The 23,755-nt window shown below is 46.3% G+C and overlaps 1 protein-coding gene across 27 annotated transcripts in view; it reads left to right on the forward strand.

Annotated features, from left to right (window-relative positions):
- PTK2 (protein tyrosine kinase 2) overlaps positions 1-22,928 on the forward strand; it is a gene marked incomplete at both ends in the record, with an annotated part of 129,689 nt that extends 106,761 nt beyond the window's left edge. For 9 of the 27 annotated variants that reach the window (XM_080339661.1, XM_080339659.1, XM_080339662.1 and 6 more), the window contains 10 exons: positions 580-666; positions 1,765-1,902; positions 3,232-3,363; positions 13,055-13,117; positions 15,989-16,028; positions 16,628-16,734; positions 18,705-18,713; positions 19,753-19,908; positions 20,356-20,436; positions 22,716-22,928. In XM_080339661.1, coding sequence (XP_080195787.1) covers positions 580-666; positions 1,765-1,902; positions 3,232-3,363; positions 13,055-13,117; positions 15,989-16,028; positions 16,628-16,734; positions 18,705-18,713; positions 19,753-19,908; positions 20,356-20,436; positions 22,716-22,928 — 1,026 coding nt within the window. Of the gene's footprint in view, positions 1-579; positions 667-1,764; positions 1,903-3,231; positions 3,364-13,054; positions 13,118-15,988; positions 16,029-16,585; positions 16,735-18,704; positions 18,714-19,752; positions 19,909-20,355; positions 20,437-22,715 lie in introns of all 27 variants that reach the window. The other 18 variants (XM_080339663.1, XM_080339644.1, XM_080339655.1 and 15 more) reach the window with 6 other exon arrangements.
- Positions 22,929-23,755: the final 827 nt, after the last annotated feature.

The raw sequence follows: 23,755 nt of genomic DNA on the forward strand, positions 1-23,755 counted from the left end.
TTCTGAGCAACATTCTCCTACGTTACTGCTTTCAGTAGTGGGGAATTCCTATAGTTCAGAATATGATCAAAAGCACCTTCCATTTTGAGGCAATTAGTTCCACAGAAGTTAATTATCAACTCTCTGTTCCCCAGAATTAACACGTGGAAATATTCACACTGAACAAACCCATTGGATTTGTGTTCTGACTGAAGCAAAAGAATTGATCATCACAAAAGCAACAAATTAATAGCAAAACTCTATGTACTGCAGATTGTCAGTATAGGAATGATGCTGAAATTGCACCTGGAAACTTGATTTATGCCCTTAGCTGATGTCATTTTTAGAGTTAAACCGAACAGAGCTGGTAATTTAGTGCAAGAAATTAAATGTACCCGAAGAATTCACATTTATTGACGTACCCAGCAAACAACTCAGTCTCTTCTATTTCCAAGCAATGTGTTAGTCATTTGAGAATAGTTATTTCAGGGGGTTTTTGAGCTTGCTGTTGTGATGGCACCACCTGTAAATGTTCATCTCGCCAAAGAGTGATTTTCTGGGGTTAGTTTAGTGTTTTTAAAGGCTCTTTTCCGCTTTCAGCCCAGCAGGCCCGGTTACCCCAGCCCGAGATCCAGCGAGGGCTTCTATCCCAGTCCCCAGCACATGGTCCAGCCAAACCATTACCAGGTAAATACATTGAACACAGGCCACGGGTTTTGTCAAACATGGGGTTTGTAACTCAATTACAGCTGGTGGGGTTGATTCACTTCTTAAGCAGTTGAGTCTCTATGAAATGATCACAACAAACACCAAACTGAGCCTGGTAGCTTCACCCCAGATGGCAAATATTTTTACAGCCAATACGGTGCTCAGATACCTAAAACAATGAAACACATCAGACATCTCCATATTTATTTTCATGTTAATGTCTGTCAAATTACTTTCCTTCTAAAATGACATTAAATGGTGGACTCGCCTTGGGGTTTTTCACTCTGCTCCCTCACGTTTCTGTGCAACAGTTGAATATTCTCTTGGCTGACAGAAAATCCACCGCATCATATAGTTCCAGGTTTCTCTTCCTAACACCGCTGAAGAAATTTAAAGCAGAATTTGTCAGAAAAGCACTTAAAGCATTTGAGGTTTTATCAAAGCTCCAACCATACGTAGCGGCCTCGATCAAGATGGTTTTTTCCAGTGGAGAGAGGGAGCTTTTCATTGTTTTAACGAGTGCTTCAAACTCATTAAAACTCCTTTGATTTTCCTGCGGAGAAGTTCCCAGGCTGTGCTAATCACACTAATTACATGGTGCCACTCAGGACTTAAGCTTGGAACGTAGGCTGGGGGTACATTTTTCTATGGCTCCATAGGGCGATGTCCACAGGCTCCTCTTGAACTTGAGCTCTGCGTGTGGCTCTTATAAATGTATCAGTGGCTTTATTTCTGCTCACCACATGACTTGGATCTTCATATCATTTAATGCTGCTGTTTTGCTAAGCATCCTCAAAGAGTTATCGTTATCCTGCAACTTGTAGCTATATTTCTATATATTTATCTATTGTTGTGGTTATTCTCAAGTAGTGTTGTGATGGGCATCCTTAAAGAGGTTTTGTGCCATATTTTGACTTGACATTCTGGTGTTACATCCACTCCTCTTCCTCCCTCTCAGTCACAGCTTGAATGGAGTCATTTCTGTGCTCTCATATTTGCTCCCGGGGAGGGGGAAGATATTAATTAGGGTCTTATTAATATAACTCTTTGTTTCTTTCTCTGTTTCTTTCCCCAAAGGTGTCTGGCTACCCCGGTTCGCATGGTTTACCAGCCATGGCCGGCAGCATTTACCCCGGGCAGGCTTCTCTCTTGGATCAAGCGGATTCCTGGAACCATCGGCCTCAGGAAATCTCAGTGTGGCAACCAAATGTGGAGGTATCGGCACCTGACGTGGCTGTTGTTGCGCTCCTTACCATAAATACACTTTTATATCATTTAGATCCATTTGGAGGCGATTGCAGGAAAATGATTTCTCTGGTAGTTTTTAAATTGCCTTCTTGCAGTGGGGCGGGAGTCAGGAGCGAATTAGTTTCGAAACAAATGTGAAGTTGGGCATGAAGTGTACACAGAAGTTATTACTATTTATTATCCTATCTGAGCGAGCGATAGCAAATATTTTGTGGTTATTAAAAGAAGGCTTTACTGAAACTTATTGCTCTTAATAGAGATAGGAACATGAATTTAAAAATATGGAATCTCATTAAAAATACCTTTCCTGGGAGATCCCCAGCACAGCTAAAGTATCTGAGGCTTCTTTTTAACTTACCCAGAGCATAAAATGAACTGCTCCAGCAAAACTGTTCTTGTCCGGTGCTTTTAGATTGCACAGAGTTACTGCAAAGAACATCAAATTAATTCACCTTTTAAAATCCCATCGTTTTTTTTCTGTTTGCCTCCAATATTTTCTACTTTTTTCATCCCATTTTATCCTCCTGCAAAGATTCGCTCGGTGCAGCTTCTGTGTTCACTCCCTTTCCTCTCCAACCAACGCTCTGTGCCATGGATAAAGTGCCATATAAAGTGCTCTGTGCTTGGATAAAGTGCCGTATAAATGCTTTGCAAGCGTTCGTAATAATAAGTTACAGCCAAAGTTTATACAAAAGCTTAGGAAATTGGTTACCTAAAAACAACCTTTGGGAAGTTTGTTACCAAACTCCCCTTGGCTTCCTTTAGAATATTGATTTATACACTATTTGCTACTGATTTCCAGGCAGCACCGGGATACAGTATATGGAGTATTGTGAGCTTAAGACATGCATAAATACTCATTCAAAAATCCATTAAAAATGTTTTTGTGACATGTTTTGCAAGTGTCAGCTAAAACCAAAAAGCATATTTGCATTGGGTAAAATATGTATCTTGCAGCTTTTAACAACTGGATGGTGGCGTTATTGCTCAAGACCAAGGAAACGACCTTGATAAATGTGTTTTTCTTGTCCAGCTTCAATGAAGTGACAACGTTACTGAAAAACAAAGCAGGATTCCTCAAATCTTTTTGGTTCCAGCGATTGGGAGCGAGGCAGAGAAAATGTTTATAGTTGGAAAGAGTTGCTTCTGATGGTTTGCTTCAGTTTATAAGGAGCTGAAGGAACTCTGCTTGACTGCTGTGCTTTTATAATCTCTTCTTTTATCATCTAGAAGTTTTTGGAGCCGTTAATACAAATTTTAAGTCACGAGACTGAATAAAGTTACTTTGTTTTATAGGATTCGGGCACTTTGGATGTCCGAGGCATGGGCCAGGTTCTACCCACACATCTCATGGAGGAGAGATTGATACGGCAACAGCAAGAGATGGAAGAAGATCAGCGCTGGCTTGAGAAAGAGGAGCGATTCCTGGTAATGCTTCATTTCATTGTGCTCCTTAATTCAGTCGGATTGTTCTCTTTTTATTGCAAATCAATCACTTCTGTGAAATGAGAGGGTTTACTGCGCATAGGAGTCACTACCAAAATGTAGGTTTGGAAGCGGTTTTTAAATTCAGCGTTCGGCTGCGAGTCCTGTGTTATAAACACCTCCAACAGCTGGTTTTTCAGTCTGTCTCGCTTTATCCCATCGAGTATTTCTGAGTGGGAAGCTGTGATTCTGTGCCAATCTGAAGGTTGCCTGTTTGTTCTTAAGGGGCCAGATCTGCGCATACTCTGCCTCTAAAAAAGGGGTAAATAACCATCAGCCATGGAACAAGCCTGACTGTAGGGAGAGGTGTGAGCAGCCTTGCACTGGAGGGGTGATGAGACACATCAGGGGGAAGAAATAATTCAAGAGAGAGCTTTGTGAGGTGGGGAAAAGCTCTGAACATCACCAGGAGAAAGAAGAGATGCGTTGGTAATGGGATCTTGTGATGCTGTTTCTCTGCAGTTCCGTGTTGGCTTGTTGGCTGTGCCACTGCTGTGTGGTTTTTTTAGTTCAACTCTGACTTCCCAGTTGTCAAAATTCAAGATCTGTGTTAAAATTCTCCTATTTGAGACCGATGGCTACAGACAGGAGTGTATTACTCTGTACAAGCTGGGCAGCCTCACTTGAGAGGTGGATGATTGATGAATTGGGACAAACATCGGGCAGAAAGGGACCTGGGGGGACTAATGGACAGGAAGCTCAACATGAGCCACCAGTGTGCCCAGGTGGCCAAGAAGGCCAATGGTGTCCTGTCCTGTATCCAAACCAGCGTGGTCAGCAGGACAAGGGCAGTGGTCCTTCCCCTGTGCTCTGCATTGGGGAGGCCACACCTGGAGTGTTGTGTTCAGTTCTGGGCCCCTCAGCTCAGGAAAGAGATTGAAGTGCTGGAGCGGGTCCAGAGAAGAGCAACAAGAGTGGGGAAGGGACTTGAACACAAGCCCTATGGGGAGAGGCTGAGGGAGCTGGGCTTGTTTAGTCTGGAGAAGAGGAGGCTTAGAGGTGAGCTCAGCACTCTCTAGAACTACCTGAAGGGCAGTTGTAGCCAGCTGGGGATTGGTCTCTTCTCCCAGGCATCAGCAATAGGACAAGGGGCCATGGGCTTCAACTCTGCCAGGGGAAATTGAGGCTGGCTATTAGAAAGCAATTCTGTGCAGAGAGAGTGGTCAGGCATTGGAATGGCTGCCCAGGGAGGTGCTGGACTCACCGGCCCTGGAGGTTTTTCAGCTGAAATTGGCCATGGCACTTAGTGCCATGATCTAGTCAATGGGCTGGAGTTGGACCAAGGGTTGGACTGGATGATCTCTGAGGTCTTTTCCAACCCAGTCGATTCCGTGATTCTGTGATCAGTGACATGTTTGGCCTTAAGGAGCATATTTCAAGGAATATTTTGGTTTGGAAGTTGTACAAAGCTACAAAACACTCCTGTAGGCGCCACAGGTTTGTTACGCAAGGTAGGTTTGAATCAATGCACCCTCTGTTTAAGGCAGGTGATGATAATGGTCTGTGGTTTCTGTAAGAGTTCTCTGCACTCTAGAACTGCTCTCCAGGACAATCTTAGTTGGACAGATGAAATGTTCTCACTTTGGACACCAAAGGTGCTGGTTGCGATTGTCTCACTGAACTTCAAACAGGCTTTTAGGGATCTTGAAGCCAGGACATTGAGTTCTTTGAAAATAGGAGTTTGTGCTTTATTCTACAGGAAGCCGGTGGGCAGGAACGGAGAGCAGATCTTGTACGTAGGTGATGTTACCAAGACCTTATTCCTCGCCCGTTTAATTGTCTTGGTCCCTCAGAGTTTAGTTCTGTGTGGTATTAGAGCTGTTCAGCCAAGGTGGAATACATCTCTATCAGTTCTTGTGATGTCTCCATGTCCAGTTCACGTTCCAGCCAAGATCCAGATTGTGCCAGAGTTAAGATGTTACTTTTCATTCGAGGATGCTGAAGTTGGCTTTTGGCTGGATTCCTCCTACATGCACTTGGGGCTTTGCCGTTTGCCATCGGACCCAAAATTGCTTTGTCCAAGCTGAAGAGAGGGAGGGGAAAGGAAAATTTCTTGCCTAATTTAGGCATTGCTTGAGTGGAACCCATTGCTTTGTGACTTTCACAAGCCCAGGAGGTCAGATTGATCACATTGTCAGCTAAAGCTTTCGAGATGGTCAAGAACTTTGTGAGGAGTTACCGTGCTTACTGGGAACGAGGTGTTTTGAGTTCAGATATTTCTGCAGAAAACTTTCTGGCTTTTTCTGCAGAATGGATGATAATTATTGGTAGTGTTTGTTATTCTGTTTTGGTTCAGCCTCTGGAGCATTAGGATGTTCACCGTCCCCCAAACCGCTGCTTGAGGAGGGACTTGTTGACTTTTCTTTTGATCTGGAATATGGTCTTAGCGTATGTTTGGAAAATAATTCATATTTTCGTTATGTGTTCGTTTTTTATGGGGAGGAGACACCATCTGTATTGCAACCCCTTACTCAAAGGAGACCCAGCACTGATGAACTTGCGCAGCTCTGCAGCTTTGCTACGTTTGCTTGACATAAACCTTTAGAGGGTTAAAAAGGCAAAAAACGGAGAAAGTTGGAGCGGAATTAAGAATGAACTTGACTGGCCAACGTGAGGGATTGAAATCCATAGGAAACTTGGGGGTTTTTGTCTCTCTACACTTAACATTTTGACTTTACAGACTGAAAGGTTGATACTTGAATGCCCAGTAGAGGTTTAGTGTGTGGAAAGCTGAAGGGGCTGATGAAGCCACGGGGTGTATTTGAACCCATAGCAGGGTGGATGGTGGGGAAATCTGCTGTTTATAGGCGGGTGTTTCTTGGAACGGGAACGTGGTTTTCTAGGTTTAGCCCCGGAGAAATCGAGATGGTAGAAAAGTCATTGCGGGGAGTCACTCCTTGAAGGTACCCACCATTGGTACCTGAGAGCACAGACACAGGAGTCCTATAGGGTTATGGGAGCCCTAAAGATCTATAGGAACCCCGTAAAGTAGAACACTCCTATAAAACTATAGGAGCACCCAGGGGTGCAGAAGACTGATGGGGTGCGGGAGCCCTATAGAGCCATAGGAACCATAGAGAGCTATAGGACCCATGGGCTGCAAAGCCTTATAAAGCTATAGGAACCATAGAGAGCTATAAGAGCCCATGGAGTGCAAAGCCCTATGGAGCTATAGGAACCATAGAGAGCTATAAGAGCCCATGGAGTGCAGGAGCTCTATAGAGGTATAGGAGCCATAGAGAGCTATAGGAGTCCTATAGAGTTCAGAAGCTTCATGGGATATGAGGACCCTATAGAGCTATAGGAGCCCCATAGGGCTATAGGTCCTATAGGGTGTGGGGCCCCTATAGGGTGCAGCCCTTCATGGGAGTGTGGGGACGCTATAGGGTGTCTGGCCCATATAGAGCGCATGTCCACCATAGGACAGCCCCTATAGGGTCGACCCCACTTTGGGGGACACCCCAGGACCCCCCCCACCCCAAAAGGGACCCAGGCGTCCGGGCGGGGAGCGCTGGAGGACCCACACGCCTTGGCCCGTGTCCTCTAGCGAGTGACAGTGACGTTTCTTCTCTTGGGCCAGGGGCCTTCCCGAATTTCACTCCAGCTGGTTTAGGGAGGAGAAGCAATTTACTTTCTCTCAGTGTTTCGAGACTCCTTTCTGCACTAACCTTTAGATTTTGATGGAACGGATCGCTGAAGTCTGGCTCTCCCACACTGCTCTAGGCAGGACATAGAATAACATCTCTGAGCCCGGAGCAGAGCCAGATTTTCATTCTTCTCAGTTTAAACGTAGAAAAGCAGCTCTATTCACAGAGTCTTCAGGCTCCGACAGTAGAACCCACGTCTGCTCCTGAGAATTGGACTCACAGGCGAGCGACCGCGAATCGTTTAATGTAAGACACTGCGAAAAGAAGAGAAATCCATGGGGTTTCTCTTAATACAAGTTTTGTTTCCCCAGAGTAAGGCCCACTTGTTCATGAGTCGGAATTTATTGCTGCTGCTCTACAGGGGGAAAAATATAGTTCAAAATATGTTAGTACGCATCTAAACAGCACTGATGCTGTGTTTGCTACAAGAGACACCCCAGATGAAGAATTAAACTGTAATGGCATTGAAGTGGAAGTGTGCCGGTGTTGGGAGACGCTGTTATAAGTGTTTCATTTTCAGTTGTACCAAATATATCCATTGTCACAAAACTTGAGGCACAGGGGGAGTTGATTTGGGGGAACTTATTTCCAGGACTGAGATTTTCTCCCACCTCCTGGTCCTGTCATGTTGCTTTGATGGACACTGATTAAACGTGTGGGTTTCCTGCTCTCTGGATCAAAATGCTTTGGATATCAGCATCTCCAGGAAGGGGGATGGAAATATCTGGATTATTTTAGAAGCAAAGGCAGCGTTACTGTGCTGAAAGCCTGATACAGGGTACTCTAGAACACAGGTGAAGATGAGGTGACTCTAGAACAAATGTTCCATCAAACCAGTGGAATTCTCTTTGGCCTTCTGTATAAGGAGTCTTATTTTAAGGAGTTTTTAGGTGTTGCAGTCTTGAGGACTGAGGTTTTCACTCGTTTACATCCTCTGACGTTTGGAGCTCAGTCACATAGTCAATATCACAAGAAATCCTTCAAGTTTTCATTCTGCACTTTCTTCCAAGCTGTGGGTTGGTTTCTTTCTTATCATATGGATACTTCCGCCCCCCAAAAATGACATTGATGAAGATCAATCAAGATTTTACTGGGACATAGTGCATATAGAAGCTGATGAAGGAAGCTCCATCCTCAAAGCAGCGCGAACAAGCGCTCGCAGCTCATTGTAACCAGAGGATTTGGCCATTACCCCCCCCTGTGATACTTGCACTTATGTCCTTATGTTCCTTTACAGTATTTATGTACTCAGAAATTCAGCCCGTAAGGACCAAATGACTCCCTTAAGCCACAATATGTGTACATTCATCTCCCAGCTCTGACTTCTTGTATGTAGAACTAATTTAAAAGCAAATCAGTTCATTCATTCAGTTTCAGTCATTTTAAAAGGCCCCCTGAGGGTGCTTTTATTGCTGCCTTTTGACAGAAGTTTGGAACTGCCAAAAACTACCGTGGCTTTTTTTTTTAGGAGACATTATTCTGCATTTTAATACACATTTTGACCCAAATGGAGAATCATCTGTACCCAGAGGTAGGAAAGTGGTGGTGACATCCAGAGACCTGGACAGGCTGGAGAGCTGGGGGGGAAAAATTGAATGAAATAGAACAAGGGCAAGTGTAGAGTCTTGAATCTGGGCAGGAACAACCCCAGGTTCCAGTGTAAGTTGGGGAACGAGCTGTTGCAGAGCAGTGCAGGGGAAAGGGACCTGGGGATCCTGGGGACAGCAGGGTGACCATGAGCCAGCACTGGGTGCTGTGGCCAGGAAGGCCAGTGGTACCTGGGGTGGGTTAGCAGGGGGTGGTCAGTAGGTCAGAGAGGTTCTCCTGCCCCTCTGCTCTGCCCTGGGGAGACCACACCTGGAATATTGTGTCCAGTTGTGGCCCCTCAGTTCCAGCAGGACAGGGAACTGCTGGAGAGAGTCCAGCGCAGGGCAACAAAGATGCTGAAGGGAGTGGAGCATCTCCCGTGTGAGGAAAGGCTGAGGGAGCTGGGGCTCTGGAGCTGGACAAGAGGACACTGAGGGGTGACCTCATTCATGGTTACAGATATATAAAGGGGGAGTGTCAGGAGGATGGAGCCAGGCTCTTCTCGGTGACAACCAGTGATAGGACAAGGGGTAATGGGTTCAAACTGGAACACAGGAGGTTCCACTTAAATTTGAGAAGAAACTTGTTCCTGGTGAGGGTGGCAGAGCCTGGCCCAGGCTGCCCAGGGAGGTTGTGGAGTCTCCTTCTGTGCAGACATTCCAACCCGCCTGGACACCTTCCTGTGTAACCTCATCTGGGTGTTCCTGCTCCATGGGGGGATTGCACTGGATGAGCTTTCCAGGTCCCTTCCAACCCCTGACATTCTATGACTCTGTGACATTGCTGTGAGAGATCCCGCGGCACCAGTACCTGGTTATTTTGCTTCACAGAGCTTATGGGAGCAAAACTCTGTCCCTTCCCAAGGCCAAGTCCTTTCCAAGTTCAGTGTAGCACAGTCAATGACTTTTCTACCACTATCTCTGGACGTTTCACAGAACACTTTTTTTCTTTGGGGCCTGTTTAATTATCAGCTTCCTCCGTTATCTTTAGTTTTCAGTTTGACCCTTTCTTCCATGGCTCTATTGGTGGTATGTGTTGTTTTTAATCACATAAAATAAAGATGTATATGTACGTGCCTTTTTGTAGCTCCTCAGCAGACAGAGGGCTGTTGTGTTAAGTAATTTATAGCCCTTTCCTGGGATAGGTTGAGAAGAAATAACTCGCATAGTTTCCTTATCATGTTTAGTTTGCTTTTGTTGCTTTTTTTTTCGCTGAAATTCCCACATAGTTGTGGCTTTGTGCTATTTTGCCACTGAGAACTGCAATTCGAATATAATTGATGTGAACCGTTGCTAAAATTAGGCTTTAATTTTTAGCCTGAGAAAATCCCACCAAGCCATGTCCTGAGAATGCCAAGGCTGACATGTTCTTTTATTAGGGGCCAGAAATACTGGACATAAAGTAAGTTACGTTCCAGTTTGTCAACATATACATCCTGTCTGAAAATGACGTTTCCAACCATTTCAGATAGCAGCCTATTCATTAGAAAAAACACCCTTTGCTTCTCAAGGGTCTTGACTCTCTGCAAGATAAATACTTCACAAAATATGGTTTCTTCTTGAATTATAGATGTGTAATGAAAATGGTGGTAAGTGGAGAAGACTTTGCTTAAACCTGCATTTTAATTTAGGACAATTGGCACCTTTGACCTCGAGAATATCGCATTGAACACATTGTGTAATACCAGAATGAGGGGCTGAAATTAAAGCTCTTAGCACCGTAGAAGCATAAGAATTGCTGCTGAATAATATTTTAAAATACAATGGGAGTTTGATCTTAAATATCACCTCTATTTTAAAATAGTATTGAAATTTCCGCAGCTACACAAATGGATAAATCAGGATATCATTTATTAAAATGGGATTTGTTAGAATTAGAACACGCTCAACTCACTAGAAATACATTTGGGCCTCTTCTTAGTCACTGGACACACAAGTGTGTTGAATATTTCTCTTTTGTTCCATGTGTTCCCAACTCCCCAGGTTTTGATGACTATAAAAGTGCTCATTATTTCATTATCTTAGGGTGTAATAAGCTCTTAAGAGTGCAAAGAACATTCAAGACCCCTGTGCTCAACTAGTCCTTGTTTCCAAAGGCTCCAGGCACTTCCCTGGCTGGAAACAAACGTGAAGCGAAGGCAGATTGTGAACGTCGGTGCAACGGGAATGGGGTTAATCAGAGGCTTAAATAAACAGGGGTAGCGATTTGCGGTGTAATAAAGTATCTGACGTACCCGTATCAAATGCGGCTTCAATCAGAAAAAATTCCTTAATCGGAATAAAAGAAAGAAGGAGGTTTCATGGTTAAGTTTGTCACGCATTCCAGGAGAAGCGTTGGGAATCGCTCGCCGTGTCTGCTCCGCTTCCTCGTGTTTGAGCTGGGGTTAAATATTTCTAGGCTGGTGCTATTTATCTATTTTTAGTCTGCAAGTTCTCCAGCCAGCGACTGTTCCTGGCTCTGCCTCCGGGTGAATGAAAGCGCAGGGTGTCAGCCCTTCTGAGGGGCTGCTACACCATTTGGGGGGATTTTTAATGAGAAAAGATCAATATTGGTGCGTCTTTGCAAGTCCCATCTTGTCCCGGTGGCTTTTTAGGCTTGTTCAGCAGCAAAAACAAGGTGGAATTGATTCTTTGGTGCTTTTAGAATAGAGGAAGGAAAGGGATCTGGAGCAGCTTTGAGCAAGGAATTCATAGATTTATCCCCCAAAACTGACCCTGAGAGAACATGTATCTGTTCATGGGCTCAGTTTAGCTACAGTCAATATTCACACACCTGCAATTCTCTACATAAATAAGAATTCAGTCTCATTCTCTGTGTGTACATTTTCCATTGATATCCATACAGGTATATGAAATATTTTGCCTTTACGCTGATGCAGATGTGGATTTTCTGAAGAGAACAAAGTCCGAGACTGATAGAATAGTGAATCACAGAATCACAGAATCCAGAGTGTCCGGGGTTGGAAGGGACCTGGAAAGCTCATCCAGTGCAATCCTCCCATGGAGCAGGAACACCCAGATGAGGTTACACAGGAAGGTGTCCAGGCGAGTTGGAATGTCTGCACAGAAGGAGACTCCACAACCCCCCTGGGCAGCCTGGGCCAGGCTCTGACACCCTCACCAGGAACAAGTTTCTTCTCATAATTAAGTGGAACCTCCTGTGTTTCAGTTTGTACCAACTGCCCCTTGTCCTATCACTGGTTGTCACCGAGAAGAGCCTGGCTCCATCCTCCTGACACTCCCCCTTTATATATCTGTAACCATGAATGAGGTCACCCCTCAGTGTCCTCTTGTCCAGCTCCAGAGCCCCAGCTCCCTCAGCCTTTCCTCACCCGGGAGATGCTCCACTCCCTTCAGCATCTTTGTTGCCCTGCGCTGGACTCTCTCCAGCAGTTCCCTGTCCTGCTGGAACTGAGGGGCCACAACTGGACACAAGATTCCAGGTGTGGTCTCCTCAGGGCAGAGCAGAGGGGCAGGAGAACCTCTCTGACCTACTGACCACCCCCTTCTCATCCACCCCAGGTACCATTGGCCTTCCTGGCCACAAGGGCCCAGTGCTGGCTCATGGTCACCCTGCTGGCCCCAAGACCCCCAGGTCCCTTTCCCCTACACTGCTCTCCAACAGCTCATTCCCCAACTTACACTAGAACCTGGGGTTGTTCTGCCCAGATACAAGACTCTACACTAGATAAATCCTTTTTCCTTCTCGTTGTGGGAAATAGAAATAGAGCACTAAAAAAGCGCCCTCGTTTTGCCGAATTTGTATCTTCAGATCAGTGTCAACCTTTATTTCTTCCTTTGTCTTTCCCTGCACTTGATGTTGTTCCCGGAGAATAATATACCAAGATGTGCTTGGTGAGATGAGCTAAATTACGTGTTTCTATGTGAAAAAATTGGGCCAGTCTTATTAAAGCAAGCAAGCCCCGAGTTCTTATATCTCACTTAAAATGTACCAAATAGAAATTCATTTATTTGTGGCTTGTATCAGAATAGTACATCTGGATGTCTTTATTAGCTTTCTGGATCCAAATTTAAAAAGCTGCGGTAATTGGCCCCGTTTGCCGGCTTGGAGATGGAGCCAAGTACATTTAAGCCGTTGTCGGGCAGGAAACGGGAATTAATGCGCAGAGCATCGCATCCCGCGCTTGGCATTTTGCTGTTGGGATTTTAAAGAGAAAGTTAAAATGCGTGTTTTCCGATGTTGCCTTAGAGAAACGGTACTATCGGTATTTATTAGAACGTTGGACGGGCGGGTTGTGGGGGTTCAGCAGCTGCAGTCGCAGACACGGGGGCGTTGAGGCTGGAACAAAGTGACATCTGCGTTTGTCACTGTGAATTTTGAGTGGTGTTTTCCCCGTGTTTTCGATGGTTTTGAGCGATGTGGTGTGGGTTTTGTTGCAGAAACCCGACGTGCGGCTCTCCAGAAGCAGCATCGAGCGGGAGGACGGGGGTGTCCAGGGCCCGGTAAGTGCGATGGAGCTTTTCCCATCCTCTTCATTCCTGGCTTGAGGATTTAAAGGGTTTTACTAAATGTTTCCACTATCGTTATACAGTTCTGGAGCTTTCCAAGAGGCTGTGGGAACAGCAGCTGCGGCAAATTCTTCATGAAGCACTTTGGGGGATTTGGGGTTTTTGCCTTTTTTTTGTTGTCGTTATTTTCCCCTTGAAGCTGAAACAAATACTCAAAACTTTCCACATACGTTGCAATAACTTTTTAAGTATTCATGTGCCGTATAATTGGGCCTCTCATTTAAAAACGTGGGTAGTTTTCTGAAAGTTCTATCAACAGGAAGCAGGATTAAAATAACTTTTGCAGTTGTTTAAATATCTGAAGGGTTTTCTTACTGGGAATGTAAATGTTGCTGTTGTATTACCCAGAAATCTGTTTGGGGTAAATGATCTGCTTGAAAACAAAGGGAATAGACCCCATAGCCATTCATTTCTTGCCAGAAAACAGCTGCAGCTCTGCTATTCTTTCTTATGGGCTTAAATCCTGTGTGTTTAACTAAGGACGTCTCCCGAGTTGTTTAATTGCCATTGGAATCTCTGAATCATACTTATTGAAAGGTGGGGAGTGTTAATGACAGAAACCTGATGCTTCACCTATTCTTTGTCGCCAGGGATCACCTTTAAACGTTTAAAGTTAATATTTTCAATTCATTTTCCCAGTTCAGGTTGTAAACTCCTCGTTTGGCTCCAGTATTTCTTCAATACCTAAGAATTTAGGGACTATTCCTGCATTTGCAGCCGAAGTACAACCAGGAATTAATGTATTAATGACACGCCGCAGCGCGGTCTCTAGAGACCATTTGAAAAAGGTGGGAAGGAAACACGTAGCGATCATTGGCAGAACGAGTTTTAAAAGAGGCTCCAATTCGTGATAACTGCAGCTCTAGTTCCACAATTTGGTTTTACATTTGTTTAGACCTTAATACATAACTCTGACTTCATTGGCAGTGGGAAATACCTAATGCTCCTGTGAGTCGACCTCAGTTTCCCATCGTGAGGATGAGAAATGGGCAGCGGGCGTTTCTAGGAGAACTGGGATTAAATAATTGCCCGGCGTTACAGACATTTCTATGAGGGTGGTGAGGACAGATTCCAGTTCACCGAGGTCACTTCAGTCTTCCCCACAAAGCGACTTTTAGTGTGATGGTTTGTTGTGGCGTTTGGAAGGTGCAGAGCAGAAATCACAGCAGCTCAGGGGCACGGGAGCAATGAGGAGGAGTATTCATACATATATTAATACATGACCCTGTTCTTGCGATACAAATGACCAGTAGTCACATGCATTTTAGTAGCTCCTAACATTAAACATAATACCCAGTGTATTATGGACTTGCCTAGTGTGTGCTGGACGTTTTCTCCAGAAGGATTCAGTGCTAAAATCCCAAACCATCACATTGACTTGCTTCCCTTGGTCAACTAGATGGGTGAGCTTGTCATAAAAGGAAATTAAGTTGGTTAAGCAGGACTTTCCCCTTGTGAACCTGTGCTGGCTGTGACCAGTGACTGAGTTGTCTCTCAAGTGTTTTTCAATAACACCCCGAATAACCTTCTCCATAACTTCACCAGGCGCTGAAGTGAGACTGACATGCCTGGAATTGTCAGGATTTTCCTCCTTAGCCCAGGGTTGAAGTTTTACTGGTACCAGGGCAGAACATTTTCTTTTCACATCTCGTAACACTGAGGTGCTGGAGCGAGTTGAGAGAAGGGAACGGAGCTGGGGAAGGGGCTGGAGCACAAGTGTGATGGGAGCGGCTGAGGGACCTGGGGGGTTCAGCTGGAGAACAGGAGCTGAGGGGAGACCTTCTGATCTCTGAACTGCCTGAAAGGAGCTTGGAGCATGGAGGGGGTTGGTCTCTTCTCCCAAGGAACAAGTGACAGGATGAGAGGAAATGGCCTCAAGTTGCACCAGGGGAGGTTCAGATTGGATATTAGGAAAAAATTCTTCCTGGAAATGGCTGTTGGGCATTGGAACAGGCTGCCCAGGGCAGTGGTGGAGTCACCATCCCTGGAGGGGTTTAAAAGGCATTTAGATGAGGTTCTTAGGGACATGGGTTAGTGCCAGAGTCAGGTTATGGTTGGACTCAATGATCTTAAGGGTCTCTTCCAACCAAGATGATTCTGTGATTCCATGATTCCATCTTTCACCTGGGCCCCAGGGGCACCACCGACGTCCCTAAGAACTGGGTCTGGTCACCGTATTGGGCCTTTTGTTCCCCACAGAAGAGTCTCCTGTGACAACGACCCATCTTTTCTTCTTCATGGAAGTGGTTTTGACAAAGGGCACAGGCCGACTTAACCTCGGCAACACCTCCCCCATTGCCCAGGAACCCCTTGAGCATCAGGGCTGTATAAATAATTACCAAGGAATCTCACTTCAATCTATTATTAAATACTTCAGATGAAAAATTGACCTTGACCAAGAGCTTTGTAACAAAACAACAAGTAAACCAGCTTAGAAATCTGTTGCCATCGTGGAAACCATTTATGGTGTGGAAATACTGTAGTCTTCTTTGCCATTTCTTCTTTACCACCGTAACTCCTACAGTCAGATCTCTGAATACAGACTAGCAATTATTGTGACTATACCACTGCATTGGATTAATAGTGAAGGATAAACTGTAGAGGTCAGGGCTGTTGTGAGTGATGGAAAATAAGCGAAAATTCTTTTTTTACTCTATAAATAATATACTTGTTGTTAGGAGCTCAGATAGTGGTGAATAGGGATGTATTTTTAACTGCTGAGAACTGGCTGTTTGAGATTGTGCTGATGGAAAGTGTGAGCGCTGCAATAACTAATCTAACTGTCTGTTTTCTTTTCTTTTATAGGCTGGTAACCAGCACATATATCAGCCTGTGGGTAAACCAGGTAAGCAGCGCATTCATCTTAAATCCTTGATTCCAAATCTTCTCGCAGCAGCAGCAGCAGCGAACCAAGTTTTACACCAGTATTATCATGCAAGGGGTGGATTCGATTCCAGGTCGCTACACACTACGTGTTTAATTCCCCGGGTGGTCCCCAGAGGTGTAGTCAGCAAAGCCACGTAAGTGTTGAATCAGCGTGCGGGAAGCGTCTGGAGGAGGCTGAGTCACCGTGTGTGCCGCTCAGACGTGTGAAACAAAAGCAGACGCTTAAATTTAGGTTTCTCAGTCTCAGATTGAATCACAGCCGGGATTTGTGCCATGAGGTCTGGTTTTCCCAGGCATGTGTGGGGTGAGAGCTCTCAGGTGTGGGCTGGGTGTACTGAGACAGTTGCTCCACAGCCGTAATCGCAGGAAAACTCGATGAATTCCACAACCTTTTCTATCTATCTTGAACACACAGGTTCAAGTGTAGCTCCTACAATCGATGGAGACACAACCAGGTGTCCCAGTACAGTAGAGCACGTGTGGCCTTTATAGCGCTGACAGACCAAAATACCCCAGGTACTTATGTTGATCTAAAACACAGGTTGTTTCGTTCACCAGATCACGCAGCTCCACCAAAGAAACCCCCCCGGCCCGGAGCCCCCGGCCACCTGGGCAGCCTGGCCAGCCTCAACAGCCCCGTGGACAGTTACAACGAGGGCGTCAAGGTACGTGTCACGTCAGATACGCTTCGGAGAATTAAAACCTTATCGCTCCGAGACACGTTGGTGTTCCTGGAGTAGAGACCGTGGAAAGGAAAAGTGACTCAGCTTCCCAAATCTATGTGGTCACAGGGCAAACGTGCCCTGGCAGCTCTGTGGGGTGGTGGGGAGTTACCTGGTAGGCTCATATCCTCCGTTGCTCACCTAGAACCCTTCCAGGTGAGCTTATTTCTGGTTTGAAGAGCATATGGGCGCTCCCATATGGACTCAGCCTCCCTGCTCGGCAGGAAGGAGCACACCCAGGGTTCCCACTTACTTAGATAGGACCAAAGTCTCCTGTCCTTGGTCATGGAGAAGTAAGATGTGTCTCAACTCCAAAAAGCTCTTCCAGGGCTCCTAAAACCCTCCTAGATCTGGAGAACCAGGGAAGAGGGGAAATGGGTCGTCTGGCTTGGGATTGGGAAACTTTCTAATGGGTTGGTTCATCTCCGATAAATAAGCAATAAAACCAAAAATGACACTTTACAATTTTGAGGGAAGCTGGTGGAGCTGGTTTTGATGTGAGCGGTTCCAAGCAGCTCCATACAATATTGGTTGGGAATTCTCCATCAGAGACGGCTGTTCCATCATCTCACAGCCTCTGGATCGGTCCTGCCCTCAATAACCAGAACCCGTGTTGCGGTGGACACGACTGTTGTGATGAACGATGCTTATTTTTAGGTGGCTTAAAAAAATACAGAGAGAATCCATGTTCATCTGGCCACGAAATTCAACACTTGCCATCAAATTGATCTCAGCCACCACCTGCCTGGCTCACTCCTGCTCCTGTTCTGAGCTTATCGGAATATTTAGGAATCGGTGTAAATAGCGGTGGCGAATTTGAGCAGGATTATTTATTATGGAGTGATGCCAATGCTTTCCAAGCTGCCAAACCTCAGATAATGTCCAAAAGCAGTAACAGATGCGTTACTAAACTTGGCTTCCTTAAAATTTCCTTTCTAAATGCTGGTGCTGGACCATGAGAAATGCTCTTTGAAAGAAATCCTTTTGACAACAGACAAAAGCCAGCAGTAATAACAAGATTTGTGTACTAAGTAGCTTCTTCAGGACAAAAGAAGGGCTGAGTTTGTTCTTTCCATCAATGTTTATTGACATTTGAGAGGTTTATGCCCCTTGAAGAAAACAGCCCATTAAGCATATAGCTTGGTTAATGTCTGCAATCCTAAAGATGCTTGGGGTTCATTTCAGACTCCCTGTTCTGTACACCCAGTTCAGGCTCCCATTCCCGCAGAATACAAATAAAGAAGAAGGTTTGAGCTGCTCGCCCTCAGGAACCTTTAGGACACGCACCAGGAAATAGATGGGTTTGTGTTACTGAGGCAAAGCCAGATGGTCCCCACAAAGTCCTGATGTCTGCAGGGCAACACTGCTGATGTTGGGTATAAATGGGGTGTTGAGACACGCAGGTGTCTGTTCTCAAAGCATCAGGGCCTGGCGGTGGGAATTGAGTTGGGCGTGATCCATCTAGAGCGGCTTCTTGGTCGACGTTCCCCACGACTCATTAGTTATCACGAATAACAGTGAGGTGACCACGTATTTCCCACCACGACTTTTCTAAAGAGAAAGCTAAGAATTCAGAAGGGTGAACGCAACGTTTTGTTCAATCTCCCGGTCGCCCCGTTTCCCCCTTTGCTGCTGGCCGGCCTGGTTTGCTCCTGCCAAGCTTTGCATGAGGACACGTGCATGGGTGCATGGCCAAAACCCCACCGAGCACCGGCTAACACGAGTCACCGCCCGGACCGGCCAGGATGCGTTTGAATCGCGGGCTTTTAACTGGTCTCTTATTGCTACACATGGTTTGGTTTTTCTTTTAATTATTTTTATTTTTCCTGCTGAGTTTTATTAATATTGTTTTTCTTTTTTCCCTTCTTTTGGTAAATTTCTTTAACCTCCCCCCACATTCTGCTCAACCATAGCCATGGAGGGTAAGCAGTGCGCGAGCGTGTCTGTACGTACCCTGTGCCAAAATGTCTTTGCATGTGACTTTGCCAGGTGACTGTTTAACTTCTCGATTGCTGGAATTGATTAATCACGCTGGTAATCGAAGCGATTAGCGTCCTTTTTCCTGAGGTGGTTTGCGATCGATGCGTTAAATCGGATCTCTGTAATATTTGTCGGTAGCCGCTTAATGAAACGCACCGAGATGGAATCGCTAAATCCCGCACTCCTTGCTTAGGCTAAGTTTAATCCCAGCATTCTATAGTTCCACAGCGTGGGATATCAGGTGTAGCTGGGACCGGTTGTAAGAACCAGTAGTGACCCAGTGTTAATAAATCAACCATAAATCAACCATTTCTTAATGTTCTGCTCCCACCGAGTGGTCGCTCGGGCATCCCGGACCACTGAGGGAACTGGGAGACACTGTGGGAACCCTACAGAGTCTTCAGTTTGTTTCTATTTTAGTCTGGCTTGGATTTAACTCCAGCCAGATCTGACTCAATGGAAGTTTAATTGAGGGTTTTGAAACCCATTGTGGTTTTCTTCTGGTCGATTGGAAACAAACGGTATGAAAACATTCTGCGTTTCCCACTGGATTTTTGTGAATCTGCTGTGAATTTCACTAACAAAACAATAATGTGCACCGCAATATCCTCACTTGATCAATACGTTAATTATGTAGTCTGATGTTAAATATGTTAATTATGTAGTCTGGTGGTGTTTTGGAGCACAAAACCTTCTGGGACAAGGTTGGTGGAACTTGTCCATCCATAGTGATGTGCTCCATGCTCCTCTGATTATTTTCTTCTCTGTTATGGGAGTTATACTGGAAGCTCTTCAGGGTAAAAAGCCCCCGGTGTCGTTTCATTTCACCCATCAGGTTCAGTCAGAACTGAAAACTCCTTGACGGGGACCCAGGGCTTGGGGAGGGGACAGTGGTGACTCCAAGACCTTCCCCATGGCTGGGAAGTGACCGAGCCCCATCTGCTGGGGACAGGAGGTGACACAACCCCGCTGTGCTTGCAGATCCAGCCGCAGGAGATCAGTCCTCCTCCCACGGCCAACCTGGACCGCTCCAACGACAAGGTCTACGAGAACGTCACCGGGCTGGTCAAAGCCGTCATTGAGATGTCCAGTAAAATACAGCCAGCTCCGCCGGAGGAGTACGTGCCCATGGTAAAGGTACGGCGGCAAGTCCTAAAATCGGCGGCTTAGTTCTCTCCTGGATGAGCTCTTCGAACTTGCTGGAAGTAAAAACGTTCTTCGCGTTGGGGATGGTGGGGAGTGATTTGTGGCCAGAGGGCTGGAGCTCTGGGTGATTCATGTTCCCGCTATGGTGGGAAAAGGTTGTTATCCCCCGGCTTGCCTGTGCAAACCCAGCGGCGCTGAGTTGTGCGCTGTCTTCTCTATGTTTCACTTGTTAAAAACAGCTTTTAATTCCCCTTTCGCGTTTTGTTTTGATGGTGAAATGTGGAATTGCAAGTGAGGTTTTCGAAGTCCCTCAGCCATGTTCTAACTCCCCTCTTACCCAGATTAATTGTATCAGTTGCTTCCTGCGCTCCAGCTCCAAGTCCCCCATCCGTTCATTCCAAGTTTTTAAACTTCGTTTGCTTAATTTTCTTCTCGTAGGAGGTTGGTTTGGCGCTAAGAACCTTACTGGCAACAGTAGATGAGAACCTCCCCGTGCTTCCTGCAAGCACCCACAGAGAGGTACGTAAAGCTCCTGCACCTGATGCTTAAGCCGGGCTGGACGGGGCTCTGAGCAACCTGAGCTGGTGAAGATGTCCCTGCTCATGGCAGGGGTGTCACTGGGTGAGCTTTGAAGGTCCTTTATAATTCTTTATGAAATTAATTTAATTGAACTGCAGCTTGCATGTAAAGTCATTAGACAGAGAACTGAGCCTAAGTTGGTGCAGCTGGCAAGTTCTGATGGGATGTCCCATAATAATCATTGAACAGTTTGGCCCCAAAGGGACCTTCAAAGGTCATCTAGTCCAACCCCCTGCAGCTCCATCAGGTTGCTCAGAACCTCAGACCTTGAATGTCTCCTCTGAGCAACCTGATCTAGTTGATCATCTTCATGTCCAGCCTGAATCTCCCTCCTTTAGTTTAAAACCATCACCCCTTGTCCTGTCACAACAAGACCTGCTAAAAATCTTTCTTATTGGCCCATTTTAAGTAAAGAAAGGCCACAGTGAGGTGTCCCCAGAGCCTTCTGTTCTCCAGCTGAATACCCCAACTCTCTCAGCCTGTCCTCCCAGCCTCTGGTACTTTGTGGCTCCTCTGACAGGTCCGTAACGTCATTCTGAATGAGACATAACTGAGGCCTTTCAGTGAAGTTCATCACTCAGGAATAAAACTGCTTTCCTCCGAACCTCGACTAGTGTGGCAATGGGAATCCCAAGAATGGCTCTTAGAGAACAGTCCTGACTGAGCCACGTGGTTCTGTTCAGTAACCTCAGTCTGGCTCCTTGACACGTTTGGTGCTTTAGAGCTACTTTAATAATTGCAATAAATAGCGGGGGAAGGACCTGGGAAGCTGTCGGCTCCCAAGACATGGCGCTTTGGGTCTTGGTGCATCGGTTTGGGTCTCAGAGCATCAGTTTGGGTCTTGGAGCGTCAGTTTGGGTCTCGGTGAGTCAGTTTGGGTCTCAGTGCATCAGTTTGAGTCTCAGTGCATCAGTTTGGGTCTCGGTGCATCAGTTCGGGTCTCGGTGCGTCGGTTTCGGTCTCAGTGCATCAGTTTGGGTCTTGGTGCGTCAGTTTGGGTCTCGGTGCATCAGTTTGGGTCCCAGAGCGTCGGTTTGGGTCTTAGTGCATTATTTTGGGTCTCAATGCATCAGTTTGGGACTCAGTGCATCAGTTTAGGTCTCAGAGCATCGGTTTGGGTCTCGGAGCATCAGTTTGGGTCTTAGTGCATCATTTTGGGTCTCAGTGCATCGGTTTGGGTCTCAGTGCATCAGTTCGGGTCTTGGAGCATTGGTTTGGGTCTCGGTGCATCAGTTCGGGTCTCGGTGCGTTGGTTTGGGTCTCAGTGCATCAGTTTGGGTCTTGGTGCATCAGTTTGGGTCTCAGAGCGTCAGTTTGGGTCTCAGTGCATGAGTTTGGGTCTTGGTGCCTCGTTTTGGGTCTCGGTGCATCGGTTTGGGTCTCAAGAGTGTCAGTTTGGGTCTTAGTGCATCAGTTTGGGTCTCGGTGCATCAGTTTGGGTCTCGATGTGTCGGTTTGGGTCTCAGAGCGTCAGTTTGGGTCTCAGTGCATCAATTCGGGTCTTGGAGCATCAGTTTGGGTCTTGGTGTGCCAGTTTGGGTCTCGGTGCATCAGTTTGGGTCTTGGTGTGCCAGTTTGGGTCTCAGAGTGTCAGTCTGGGTCTCGGTGCATCAGTTTGGGTCTTGGTGCATCAGTTTGGGTCTTGGTGTGCCAGTTTGGGTCTCAGAGTGTCAGTCTGGGTCTCGGTGCATCAGTTTGGGTCTTGGTGCATCAGTTTGGGTCTCAGAGTGTCAGTTTGGGTCTCAGTGCATCAGTTCGGGTCTTGGAGCATCAGTTTGGGTCTTGGTGTGCCGGTTTGGGTCTCAGAGTGTCAGTCTGGGTCTCGGTGCATCAGTTTGGGTCTTGGTGCATCAGTTTGGGTCTCAGAGTGTCAGTTTGGGTCTCAGTGCATCAGTTCGGGTCTTGGTGCATCAGTTTGGGTCTTGGTGTGCCAGTTTGGGTCTCGGTGCATCAGTTTGGGTCTCGTTGTGCTGGTTTGGGTCTCAGAGTGTCAGTCTGGGTCTCGGTGCATCAGTTTGGGTCTTGGTGCATCAGTTTGGGTCTCAGAGTGTCAGTTTGGGTCTCAGTGCCTCAGTTTGGGACTTGGTGCGTCAGTTTTGGTCTCGATGCGTCGGTTCGGGTCTCGGTGCGTCAGTTCAGGTCTCGATGTGCCGGTTCGGGTCTCGGAGCGTCGCTGTCACGACTACGGTGTTTCTAACAACGGGATGTTCTCGTTCCAGATCGAGATGGCGCAGAAGCTGCTGAACTCGGACCTGGCCGAGCTCATCAACAAGATGAAGCTGGCGCAGCAGTACGTCATGACCAGCCTGCAGCAGGAGTACAAAAAGCAGATGCTGACGGCGGCTCACGCGCTGGCCGTGGACGCCAAAAACTTGCTGGATGTTATCGATCAAGCCAGACTGAAAATGATCAGCCAGTCCAGACCGCACTAAGTACCGAGGGGGGAGTTTGATCGGTCTAAGGATTCTGCTCGTGAAAGGATGTTCCTTCACCTTCCACCAGCGGTGAGGATTAACCCGGCTTAGTCCTGGCTTTCCAGCGCCTCTTGCTTCAGCAGACCCGACTGACAGCTGCTGGTTCTCTCCCATCACAAAAGTTTAACCGAGTTTTTAATCTTCAAGCCGAGCTGGTCTGGGATTCAAGTGGCATTAGCGGGAGGTGACGTTTGCGCGGCGGGTCCCGGGGAAGCCGCGGCACCGCGGTTTCGGCAGCGGCGCACGGGCCGCGCTTCGCCCGGAGCTGCGCCGGGTTCCGGCCTCGGAGCAGCGGGTGAGAGAACGATATTGTGAAGTGAAGAATTCGGGGAAACCTCAGGGCTGAGAATTCTTGCCCACAGTATATGAACTATCCAGACTGGAATTGTTTTTTTAATTAGAACACTTAACGTCGCAATATGCTAATCACGATTTACAGAGAAAAGAATAAAAAAGCTATATTTTCAAGACTTCAGTCATTTCAAGACAAACTAAAGCCCTCTTCATCTTCCTGCCTTTTACTTTTACGTGAATGTGTGAAGCATTTGTTTGGAAGTAGCTGTAGGAACAACCCCAAACTCGTCTCTTTCACCACAATAACGTGCCAGTTCTTTTGTAGCAACGTTGTTTTCCTTGGAAGCAAAAATGCTGCTTTGTACCAGAGCAATTCAGAGCTGCATTTAGAGTTCTGTAACCATCCATGTCCCCCATTTTTATATAATTTATAAAGACAGGTTAAAGCCATGTTGAATATTTTGAAGCCACCGTAGTTAACTAACTCATCC

The sequence above is a fragment of the Nesoenas mayeri genome, assembly GCF_963082525.1.
Source record: "Nesoenas mayeri genome assembly, chromosome: 2".
Taxonomy (NCBI): domain Eukaryota; kingdom Metazoa; phylum Chordata; class Aves; order Columbiformes; family Columbidae; genus Nesoenas; species Nesoenas mayeri.